This window comes from Giraffa tippelskirchi, chromosome 6 (assembly GCF_054371585.1).
Source record: "Giraffa tippelskirchi isolate mGirTip1 chromosome 6, T2T-mGirTip1v1.2.pri, whole genome shotgun sequence".
Classification (NCBI taxonomy): domain Eukaryota; kingdom Metazoa; phylum Chordata; class Mammalia; order Artiodactyla; family Giraffidae; genus Giraffa; species Giraffa tippelskirchi.
Genome location: NC_137280.1, coordinates 134541671 through 134554659, shown reverse-complemented (window position 1 = coordinate 134554659; position 12989 = coordinate 134541671). Strand labels below are relative to the sequence as shown.

Here is a 12989-nt window from a genome sequence, read left to right as displayed (position 1 = left end):
CTGTACAAAATGAGCAGACTCCAAGGTAATAGGGACTGGCAAAGGGGAATCTTTCTGGCAACCCGGCCTGTGTGCCCAGCAAGGGCCCCTTCCCTCTCTAGAGCAGCACCCCCAGGCACGCTCTGTGACTCCTCTCCTGGCTTTAGCACTTGCCTCATGGCACTCTTGGTCGTGCACTGGTTTAGCTGTTTCTTATGTGATCCAGGAGAGTAGAGAACTCACCCTCTCCATCACCACCTCATCCCCAGAGTCAGTAGGAATGCCTGAAATGAGGAGGTCAGTGGACGGATGGATGGAGGTGTGACTCTGGCCTTCCCACAGCTGCCCATCTGGACTGATGAGAACTGTCCAGCCACTCCAGAGGCTGAGGTCAAAAACTGGGAGTAACCTTCTCTCTCACATGCTATATCCAACTCATCAGCAGTTCCTGTATGCTCTAACTACTAAATAAGTCCAGAATCTGATTACATTCCAGCACCGCACCGTGGGCCAAGCCACTGTACCTCAATCGGAAGACTGTAGCAGCCTCCACCCACTCCCCACTTTATCCCCTAGCAGCCAGAATGATGGAAATCCTTTTAATATATGAGCCAGGTCATCAGAGCACTCCATTCAAAACCCTCCCAACACAGACTAAAAACTAAAGTCCATCCAGGGGTGTTATGTTGCCCTACATGACCTGGTCCACCAATTACCTTCTGACTTAATCTCCTGCCACCTCCCAACTTGTCCCTTCCAGCCACAGTTGCCTGTTAGTTGGTCTTCAAAACTATCTGGCACAAGCTTGCCTCAGGGCCTTTGCACTTGTTTTCTCTGCCGTGAATGCTCTTCCTCATGTAGCAGCATGGCTCCATCCCCAGAAAGCTCTCCCTAACCTTCTTAAGTTTCTTCTCTTCCCGCATGCACGCTAAGTCACTTCAGTCATGTCCGACTCTGCAATTCCTATGGACCATAGCCCACCAGGCTCCTCTGTCCATGGGATTATCCACACAAGAATACCGGACTGGCTTGCCAGGCCCTCCTCCAGGGATCTTCCCGACCCAGGGATCAAAGCCGTGCCTCTTACGTCTCCTTGCACTGGCAGTAGGTTCTTTACCACTAGCACCACCTGGGAAGCCCTCTCCTCTTCTGAGCACACCCTATCTCCATCCCCTGCTTGATTTTTCTCCACAGCACTTATACCATCTGACCATTATATACTTTACACAGTTACGAATGCACTGTCTCCTGTCACTAGAATGTCAGGTCTAGAAAGGTGGGGACTTCTGTTGACTGTGCATTTCAGTATTCCCAGTGTGTGAAAAAGGGACAGACACGTTTTGCATAAGCCAACAAATGGATGAGACCGAGGCCTGTCCCAGGGCCTCACCAGAGGCCTCTTAAAAAATGTTCATCCACCTGATCCTGTCACAAAAGCGTAGGAGTTGCTCACTAAAGAGGCAGACTGGCCTCCTCCCTCCCTGGGACAGGGAGCCTCAGGTGACAGAGGGGACAGCAGAAATCCCTAACCAGGTCCCCAAAGTCCTGCCTCTCAGCTCCGGGCCGCACTCACCATGATGCCGTTGTGGATGAAACCGCGACGGTAGCGGGCTGGCTTCAGGTGGGGGTACTCCTCCGTGCTGGTCACGCGGATGTTCCACACCTGCTTCCAAGCCTCGTAGAGCTGCACGTGCACGGGGTACACGCCCGAGTGGTGGGGTGCCACCGCGTACCCCATGTCTGTGGGAATGCCATGCTCCTGGGGAGAGGAGGGCCGGGGCAGCGTGAGCACAGGGCTCCTGCTCCTCTGGGCCTTATTTCCCCTTGGTAGGGCAGGGGAGAGAAATCAGAGACTAGGACGGCCGGGCAACAGGTCCGAGACCTCGAGGTGCAGATGAGGCTCAGGGCCCAGAATCTCGGAGGAAAGCACCGGCTGGGCTGGGACTGCAGCTCTCAGCCCAGCGTTCACTTCCTCCTGCACCAGGAGTGAGGAGCAAGGATGGGCACCATTCTGCCTTCGTGGTCTCTATGACTGGTGGTGGCTTGGGAGGCACCAGCACCAGACCTCATTCTTTCCTTGCTGGCCACCTCCTCCAGCTCTCCAGAGCTCCGAGTCTAGCCTCAAGACAAGAGCTTGGGCTCCAGAAGCCAACAGTCCTGGGTTTAAGTCCTGGTTAGAGCTCTTATAAGCTGGGGTGACCTCCCCAAGCTTCCGTTTCTTATCTAAAATGATGCTACTGAGATACCAGGCTCTTGGGTATCAATGAGGCTTCAATGAGACAGTGGCCATAAAGATGTTAATAAAAAGCTGTCACATGGAACTGCAAAAGCAGTGGGAGGCCAGCAGTTCTGACTCCCAGTCCAGCCCCGAGCCCACCCGACTCTGCCCTGTAGGGAATCTTACTCACGACAGCGAACTTCTTGTTCAGGGCCATCTGCTCAGCCAGCACAGACTGGTTGTGGAAAAGGTGGGGCTGCATGTGGCTCCACATGTGGGGGAACCACCAGAACTCCTTCACGTATGACAACAGCAGGTCGTCCCCTGCATCCTCAGCATCGGTACCTACAGCCCAAGCACAGGCAGCTCAGCCCAGCCCAACTGCCTCAAGGCGCAGGGATGAGCGTGGAAGGCCACTGCCAACCCAAAAGTTGCTCAGAGCAGTTCTATGAACTACAGGGCAGCACAGACAGAGCCCCAGTCCAGGCCCTGGAACCATGTGGCCTTGACTCAGTGGATGACTCCAACCAAGTTCTTCCCATATTTGGGCCCTCAAAGCCTATCTGCGCAATATGCATTCAGACACAAAGATCTCAAGGGTTTCCTCTAGCTCTGACTTGCTTGCTGTGATTTTATTCGTTTTTCTATTGGGTTATTTGTCTTTTACTTATTAACTTATAGATGTTCTTTGTATATATACAGGATGTTTAAGCTGTCTTGTGTATATCACCACAACTACCTCGGATATGCTAAGGGTCGTGTGCGTGTGCTCAGTCATGTCTGACTCTTTGCAACCCAATGGACTGCAGCCTCCCAGGCTCCTCTCTCCATGGAATTTTCCAGGCAAGGATACGAGAGTAGGTTGCCATTTCCTACTCCAGGGGATGGAACCTGCATCTCTTGTGTCTCCTGCATTGGCAGGCAGATTCTATACCTCTAGTGCCAGATGGGAACCCCCGTTAAGGGTTAAGAATATAAAAATACCGACAAACAACCCAGTGCTGCTCTTATTTGGCTTTGGAGCTAAGCTGCAGACTTTTCTCCCAGAGCTGCAGACTAGTAGGGTTTGCCTAGAATTTAAGAGAGGCTGTCCTCACTGTGGCCCAAGCAGAAGGCAGCTCAAATGAATACTCGCTACAGATGACCACTCAGGGGCTGCTCCCTCCTGCCCAGTCCTGAAGGGTAGCATGTGAGGAACGAGGGCAAGTCACCAAGAGGAGGGCAAGTATAAACCAGACAGCCCTCAGCCTTCAACCTCAACCCTTAAGACACGAAAATAAACTCATTCCAGGCAAAGAACAGGATAAAAACCCACAAGAACAACTAAATGAAGTGGAGATAGGCAACCAACCTGAAGAAGAATTTAAAGATGCTAAGGTGTGAGTTCCTCAACCTTGTCTGACTCTTTGAGACCCCATGGACTGTAGCTTGTCAGGCTCCTCTGTCCATGGAATTCTCCAGGCAAGAATACTGGAGTGGGTTGTCATTTTTTTTCTCCAGGGGATCTTCCCAACCCAGGGATCAAACCCAAGTCTCCCTCATTGTAGGCAGATACTTTACTGTCTGAGCCACCAGAGAATAAGAATTTAGACTAACGATAGAAAGCATGATTCAAAATCTTACAAAAAGAATGGAGGCATAGATCATTAAAATACAAAAGATGTTTAACAAAAAGCTAGAAGATTTAAAGAACAAACAGAGATGAAAACAATATAATAATTGGAATGAAAAATACACTAGAAGAAATCAATAGCAGAATAACTGAGTCAGAAGAAGTGAGTGGAAAGACAGAATGATAGAAATCACAGCCATGAAACAGAATAAAGAAAAAAATAAAGAAATGAGGACAGTCTCAGAAATCTCTGGGATAATATTAAATATACCAACATTCCCTTTTTAGGGTCCTGAAGGAGGAAAGAAAGAAAGGGACTGAGAATATATGAAGAGACTATAGCTGAGAAGTCTCCTAACATGAGAAAATAATCACCCAAGTCCAGAAAGCACAGAAGAATCCCTTACAACATAAACCCAAGGAGGACCATAAACCCCTCCAACACCTATTAATAAAACAGGCAAAAATTAAAGACAAACAAAAAAATATTAAAAACAAAAAGCAACAAATAACATACAAGGGAACTCCCACAGAGTTACCAGCTGATTTTTCAGCAGAAACTCTAAAGGCCAGACACAATATATTTAAAGTGATAAAAGGGAGACATCTACAGCCAAGAATACTCTATCCAGCAAGGCTTTCATTCGAATTCAATGGAGAAATCAAAAGCTTTACAAAGAAGCATAAGCTAAGAGAATTCAGTACCACCAAACCAGGCTTACAACAAATCTTAAAGGAACTTCTTTAGGCAGAAAATAAAGGGCCACAACAAGAATCAGGAAAATTACAAAATGGGAAAGCTCACTGTAAAGGCAAACAAAGTAAAAGTAGGAAATCATTCATACACAAATCTAATATGAAACCAGCAATCAAGAGGAGAGTACAAATGAAGAATATTGGAAATTAAGAGACCAGCAACTTAAAACAATCTTGTGCATATGTAGACTGCTATATCAAAACCTCAGGGAAACCACACACACACAAAATCTACAAAAGATACAGACACAAAAAGGAAAAGTAATCCAAATACAACAGTAAAGATAGACATCAAATCACAAGAGAAAAGAACAAAAGAGGAAAGGAAAAAAAAAATCTTTAGAAATAAATCTAACTAGCAACTAACAAAATGGCATTAAGAGCATACATATTGATAACTACCTTAAATGTAAAAGGATTAAATGCGCAAACAAAAAGACATAAATTGGCTGAATGGATACAAAAATAAGATCCATATATACATATGCTATTTACAACAGACTCTTTTAGGAAGGGTCTTACGAAGCATTACTACAAACAAAGCTAGTGGAGGTGGTGGAATTCCAGATGAACTATTTAAAATCCTAAAAGATGATGCTGTTAAAGTGCTGCATTCAATATGCCAACAAATTTGGGAAATTCAGCAGAGGTCACAGGACTGGAAAACGTCAGTTTTCATTCCAATCTCAAAGAAGGGCAATGTCAAAGTATGTTCAAACTACCACACAATTATACTCATTTCACATGCTAAAAGGTTAATGCTCAAAATCCTTCAAGCTAGGCTTCAACAGTATGTGAACCAGAAAGTCCAGATGTACAAGCCGGATTTAGAAAAGGCAGAGAAACAAGAGATCAAATTTCCAATATCCATTATAGAAAAAGAAAGGGAATTCCAGAAAAACATCTACTTCTGCTTCATTGACTACAGTAAACCCTTTGACTGTGTGGATCACAACAAATTGTGGAAAATTCTGAGAGAGACAGAAATGCCAGACCACCTTACCTGCCTCCTGAGAAACCTGTATGCAGGTCACGAAGCAACAGTGAGAACTGGACATGGAACAACAGACTAGTTCAAAATTGAGAAAGGAGTATGTCAAGGCTGTGTATTGTCACCCTGTTTATTTAATTTATATGCGGAGTACATCATGTGAAATGCTGGGCTGGATGAAGCACAAGTTGGAATCAACATTGCCAGAAGAAATATCAATAACCTCAGATATGCAGATGACACCACCCTAACAGCAGAAAGCAAGGAGGAACAAAATAAAGAGCCTCTTGATGAAGGTGAAAGCGGAATGTGAAAAACTGGCTTAAAACTCAACACCAAAAGAAATGAAGAACATGGCATCCAGTCCCATCACTTCATGGCAAATAGATGGGGGAAAAATGGAAACAATAGCAGATTTTATTTTTGTGGGCTCCAAAATCACTGTGGACGTTGACTGCAGCCATGAATTAAAAGATGTCTGCCCCTTGGAAGAAAAGCTATGATACCTAGACACTGTATTAAAAAGCACAGACGTTACTTTGCTGACAAAGGTACATCTGGTCAAAGCTATGGTTTTTCCAGTAGTCATGTACAGATGTGACATTTAGACCATAAAGAAGGCTGAGGGCCAAAGAATTGATGCTTTCAAACTATGGTGCTAGAGAAGACTCTTGAAAGTCCCTTGGAAGCAAGGAGATCAAACGAGTCAACCTTAAGGGAAATCAACCTTCATTATTCCCTGGAAGGATTGATGCTGAAGCTCGAGTACTTTGGCCACCTGATGTGAACAGCCGACTCACTGGAAAAGACCCTGATGCTGGGAAAGACTGAGGGCAAGAACAGAAGGGGGCAACAGAAGATGAGCTGGTTGGATGGCATCACTGACTCAATGGAAATGAGTTTGAGCAATCTCTCTCTCTCCAGGAGACAGTGAAGTACAGGGAAGCCTGGTATGCTGCAGTCCAATGAGTCACAAAGGGTTGGACATGACTGAGCAACTGAACAAGGTCAGAATGGCCATCATCAAAACATCTACAAAAAATAAAGGCTAGAAAGGGTTCAGAGAAAAGGGAATGCTCCTATACTATTGGTGGGAATATAAATGGGTAAAATCATGATGAAGAAGAATATAGAGGTTCCTTAAAAAACTATACACAGAATTATTAATCTCACATGATCTAGCAATAACATTCCAGGGCATATATCCAGAGAAAGCCATTATTCAAAGATAGAAGCAACCCAGGGTTCACTGCAGCACTGTTTACAATAGCCAAGACATGGAAGCAATTTATCTATCAACAGACCAATGGGTAAAGAAGAAGTGGTACATATATACAATGGAGTATTACCCAGCAGTAAACATGAGCGAAATAATATCATTTGCAGCAACATGAATAAACTGAGAGATGCTTATAGTCAGTGATGTAAGTCAAACAGAAATGACAAGTACCATATGATATCGTTTGTAGGCAAAATCTAAGAAGTTGGTACAAATGAACTTATTTACAAACAGAATTAGAGTCACAGATATAGAAAACAAACCTATCATGGAAAACACTTAAAGAGATGGGAATACCAGACCAACTTACCTGCCTCCTGAGAAGCCTGTATGCAGGTGAAGAGGCAACAGTTAGAACCGAACATGGAACAACAGACTGGTTCAAAATTGGCAAAGGAGTACAACAAGGCTGAATATCATCACTCTGGTTATTTAACTTATATGCACAGTACATCATGTGAAATGCCAGGCTGGATGAAGCACAAGCTGGAATCAAGATTGCTAGGAGCTATAACAATAACCTCAGATATACAGATGACATGACCCTAATGGCAGAAAGCGAAGAGGAACTAAAGAACCTCTTGATGAAGGTGAAAGTGGAGGATGAAAAAGGTGGCTTAAAACTCAACACTCAAAAAAACAAAACTCCACACTCAGCTTCTAGTTCAAGATGGCGGAACAGAAGGACATGTGCTCATATTCTCCTGGGACAACACCAAAATTACAACTAGCTGTTCAACAATCATCAACAGGAGGATGCTGGAATGCCCCCCAAAAAGATACCCCATGTCCACAGACAAAAAAGATGCAAGGAGACAGTAGCAGGCGCACAATCACAACAAAATCAAATCCTATACCCACTGGGTGGGTGACCCACAGACTGGAGGACAATAACACCAAAGAAATTCTCACACTATTGTGAAGGTTCTGAACCTCAGGTCAGGCTTCCCAGCCTGGGGATCTAAGGGACTGGGAATCCCCAGGGAATTTGGCCTTGCGGGCCGGCAGGACTTGATTATTGGAATTCCAGAGGACTGGGGGGAAACAGAGACTCCAGTCTTGGAGGGCACAAACAAAATTCTCCATACACCAAGATTCAGGGGAGAGGAGCAGTGACCCTACAGGAGACTGAACCAAAACTACCTGCTAGTGTTGGAGGGCCTCCTCTGGTGGCATGGGCCAGCAGAGGCTCATCACAGGGACAGGGGCCCTGAAGATCCCCCTTGGTGTAAACCCTCCTGGAGTTCACCATTAACCCTACCATAGAGTCCACAGACCCCAGGGCTGGGTCGCCTCAGGCCAAACAATTATCTAGGAGGGAGTGCAACCCCACCCATCAGTGGATAATTGGATTAAAGCTTTACTGAGCAAGGCCCTACCCACAGAGCAAGACCCAGTTTTTCCCATCCCCAGTCCCTCCCATCAAGAAGGTTCAATTCAGTTCAGTCACTCAGTTGTGTCCGACTCTTTGCGACCCCATGGACTGCAGCATGCCAGGCCTTCCTGTCCATCACCAGCTCCCAGAGCTTGCTCAAACTCACATCCATTGAATCAGTGATGCCATCCAACCATGTCATCCTCTGTCATCTCCTTCTCCTCCTACCTTCAATCTTTCCCAGCATCAGGGTCCTTTCCAATGAGTCAGTTCTTTGCATCAGGTGGCCAAAGTATTGGAGTTTCAGCTTCAGCATCACTCCTTCCAATGAATATTCAGGACTGATTTCCTTTAGGATTGACTGGTTGGATCTCCTTGCAGTCCAAGGGACTCTCAAGAGTCTTCTCCAACACCACAGTTCAAAAGCATTAATTCTTTGGCGCTCAGCTTTCTTTATAGTCCAACTCTCACATCCATTCACGATTACTGGAAAAACCATAGCTTTGAACAGACAAACCTTTGTTGGCAAAGTAATGTCTCTGCTTTTGAATATGCTGTCTAGGTTGGTCGTAGCTTTTCTTCAAAGAAGCAAGTGTCTTAATTTCATGGCTGAAGTTACCATCTGCAGTGATTTTAGAGCCCCTAAAAATAAAGTCTCTGTTTCCATTGTTTCCCCATCTATTTGCCAAGAAGTGATGGCACCAGATGCCATGATCTTAGTTTTCTGAATGTTGAGTTATAAGCCAGCTTTTTCACTCTCCTCTTTCACTTTCATCAAGAGGCTCTTTAGTTCTTCGTTTTCTGTTATAAGGGTGGTGTCATCTGCATATCTGAAGTTACTGATATTTCAATAAGCTTACAATCAAGCTTACTCTTAGCCTCAGTTATCAGAGGGTAGACAGAAAAAGCAAGAAGCAGCACAGTTTCACAGCAGCTAAAACAAAAACCAAACTACAGAAAGTGAATCACAATGAAAAAGCAGGAAGTTATGTCTCAGATGAAGGGACAAGAAAAAACCCAAGGAAAAAAACTAAATGGAGAGAGGCAACTTTCCAGAAAAACAATTCAGAAAAATGATAGTGAAGATGATCCAGGATCTTGGGAAAAGAATGGAGGCAAAGACTGAGAAGATGCAAGAAATGTTTACCAAAGACCTAGTAGAACTGAAGAACAAACAGAGATGAACGATACACTGGAAGTAATCAATAGCAGAATAACTGAGGCAGAAGAACAGATAAATGACCTGGAGGACAGAATGGTGGAAATCACTACCACAGAACAGATTACAGAAAAAAAGAATGAAAAGAAATGAAGAGAACCTAAGAGACCCCTGGGGCAACATTAAATGCACCAACATTCACATTATAGGGGTCCCAGAAGGGGATGAGAGGACCTGAGGAAATATTTCTAGAGATAATAACTGAAAACTTCCTGAACACGGGAAAGGAAATATTCAATAAAGTCCAGATAGCACAGAGAATCCCAGGAAGGATAAACCCAAGGAGAAACACACTGAGACACACAGTAATCAAACTGAAAAAATTAAAGACAAAGATACAATATTAAAAGCAATATGGGAAAACAACAAATAACATATAAGGGAAGCCAGAAGGGAATGAGATGATATATTTAAAGTGATGAAAGGGAAGAACCTATAATGAAAAATACTCTACCCAACAAGACTCTCCTTCAGACTTGATGGCAAAATCAAAGCTTTCCAGACAAGCAAAAGTTAAGAGAATTCAGCACCACCAAATCAGCTTTACAACAAATGCTAAAAGAACTTCTCCAGGGAGGAAACATAAGAGAAGAAAAAGGCCTATGGAAAGTAAAGCCAAAACAATTCAGAAAAGGGTAACAGAATCATACATATTGATAATTACCTTAAATGTAAATAGATTAAATGCACCAACCAAAAGACAGACTGGCTGGGTGGATGAAAATATGAACATGTATGCCTTTCCACTTACCACATCACTCTGCTTGACCCCTGCCCCCCAAATTGTATGCAATTTTTTATATTGTTAAGTTAATCATGTTCCCATTATGGCTTGCAATTCTAATTATCTTGTAAATAAAATGTAAACAGAAAACAACCCAAGTTTAAAGATTAGTACGCTTAATAGTGTTCAAATATTGTCCAGAACATACAAATTCAATCCCTATTAAATCTCAGTTTATTTTCTAGTTTTTATATAATTTAAATAATTAACATTTTTTATTTTGTATTGGAGTATACCTTATTAACAATGTTGTGATAATTTCAGGTGGACAGCAAACGGACTCACCCATACATATACATATCCATTCTCCCCCAAACTCCCCTCCTATCCAGGCTGCCACATAACACTGAGCAAAGTTCCATGTGCTATACAGTAGGTCCTTGTTGGTTATCCATTTTCATTATAGCTGTGTGTACATGTCCACCCCAAACTCCTTAACTATCCCTTTCCCCTACCTGTCCCCCTGGCAAAAATAATACCTTCACTAAGTTAGTGAGTCTGTTTCTGTTTTGTAAGTTCATTTCTATCATTTCCTTTTAGATTCCACATATACAGTATGTCATACGACATTTCTCCTTCTCTGACTTACTTCACTCAGTATGACAATCTCTAGTTCCATCAATATTGCTGCAAATGGCATTATTTCATTTTTTAGTGGCTAACATTCCATTGCGGAGAATGCAATGGCACCCCACTCCAGTACTCTTGCCTGGAAAACCCCATGGACAGAGGAGCCTGGTAGGCTACAGTCCATGGGGTCGCTAAGAGTCGGACACGACTGAGCGGCTTCACTTTCACTTTTCCCTTTCACGCACTGGAGAAGGAAATGGCAACCCACTCCAGTATTCTTGCCTGGAGAATCCCAGGGACGGTGGAGCCTGGTGGGCTGCCGTCTATGGGGTCGCACAGAGTCGGACACGACTGAAGCGACTTAGCAGCAGTAGCAGCAGCAACATTCCATTGTATAATGCAACACATATTCTTTATCCATTCCTCTGTCAAAGGACATTTAGGTGACCCCCAAGCCTTAACTATTGGAAACAGTGCTGCAGTGAATATTGGGGTGAATGTATCCTTTTGGATCATGTTCTTCTCCAGATATATGCCTAGGAGTGGGAGTGAAGGGTCATATGATAGCTCTATTTTTAGTTTGTCAAGGAGCCTCCATACTGTTCTCCAGAGTTCAGAGTTACTTATATTTTTATTTTAGAAATGGGGAAAGAATCCTAATTCCAAGGAATGCTGAAGAGCCAAAATAATATTGTAAAACAGTGGTAATGCATTATTAGCATAGATTTACAGACCATGCGACAGACATGAGAACCCACAAACAAACCCTCACTTCTGTTTTCACTTCATTTCTGATAGAAGTGCTAAGTCTAGTCACTGGGCAAAGAACAGATCCAACAAATGGCACTGCAAAACCCGGACCTCATGTGCATAACCTTGAGGGTGGACCTGACCTCATACCATACACAGAAGGTAATGCAAGATGAATCACAGCCTCAATTTTGGAGCTAACCTACAGTTATGTAGAAAAAACATATGCGAATATCTCCATGACCTTGGCTTTGTTCCGAGTTCATTAAATATGATACCAAAAGCATAGAAAACAATGAAAAATAGATACATTTAGCTTTCAAAAAAATAAACCTTCATGCATCACAGGACATCCTCAAAAGAGTGAAAAGACAACCAAAAGAATAGCAGAAAATGTTTGCAAACCCACAAACTGATTATGGGATTAATATCCAGAGTTATGTAAAAGATGTCGACAACACAATTTAAAACTGAGTAAAAATCTAAAAAAACATTTACATAGAAAAGATATACAAGTGGCCCAGCGCACATAAAAGATGCAGAATATAACTGACTGATGGAAATCAAAACTATAATGAGATACAACCTCACACGGGTCAGAATGGCCATTATCAAAAAATCTACAAACAATAAATGCTGCAGAGGATGCGGAGAAAAGAGAACTTTCCTACACTACAAGTGGGAATGTAAATGAGTACAACCATGATAAAGAACATAGAGGTTCCTTAAAAAACTATGTATAGAACTACATATGATATGATCCCACAATCCCACTCCAGGGCATGTATCTGGAAAAAAACAATATTCTAAACGATAGGTGCACCACAGGGTTCACTGTACCACAGGGTTCACTGTAGCACTGTTTACAAAAGCCCAAACATGGAAGCCACCTAAATGTTCACTGAGAGAGGAATGGATAAGAAGATGTGGTACATGTACAATTAAATATTACTCAGCCCTTTAAAAAGAATGAAATAATGCCATTTGCAGCAACATGGATGGAACTAGAGGCTGTCATACAGTAAGTAACACACAGAAGGAGAAATTCACATAACATCTGTTGTATGTGGAATCTAAAAAGAAATGATACAAATGAACTTATTTACAAGACAGAAACAGAATCACAGACTTGAGAATGAACTTGTAACTCCTGGGGGAAAGGATAGAGGATATAATTAGTTTGGGATAGACAAGTAGTCAGTGCTATATTTTAAATGGATAACCAACAAGGACCTACAATGTAGCAGATGGAACTCTGCTAAGTGTTACATGAAAGCCTGGATGGCAGGGGAGTTTGGGGAGAATGCCATTTATATGCACGGCTGAGTCCCTTTGCTAGCCAACTGAAACTATCACATTGTTATTCAGCTACACTCCAAATACAAAATGAAAAGGTGAAAGAAAAAAAAAAGAACGACCACCATCAAAAAATCTACAAACAATAAATGCTGGAGAG

At 43.1% G+C, this 12989-nt stretch overlaps 1 protein-coding gene across 7 annotated transcripts in view; it reads right to left on the bottom strand.

Annotated features, from left to right (window-relative positions):
* The window catches only part of NDST1 (N-deacetylase and N-sulfotransferase 1), a 122790-nt gene that overhangs the window by 23707 nt on the left and 86094 nt on the right, over positions 1-12989 (bottom strand). For all 7 annotated transcript variants that reach the window (XM_081495824.1, XM_081495827.1, XM_081495830.1 and 4 more), the window contains 2 exons: positions 2388-2542; positions 1553-1738 (listed from right to left, as the gene is read on the bottom strand). In XM_081495824.1, the coding sequence (XP_081351950.1) occupies positions 1553-1738; positions 2388-2542 (341 nt within the window). The remainder of the gene's footprint in view (positions 1-1552; positions 1739-2387; positions 2543-12989) is intronic.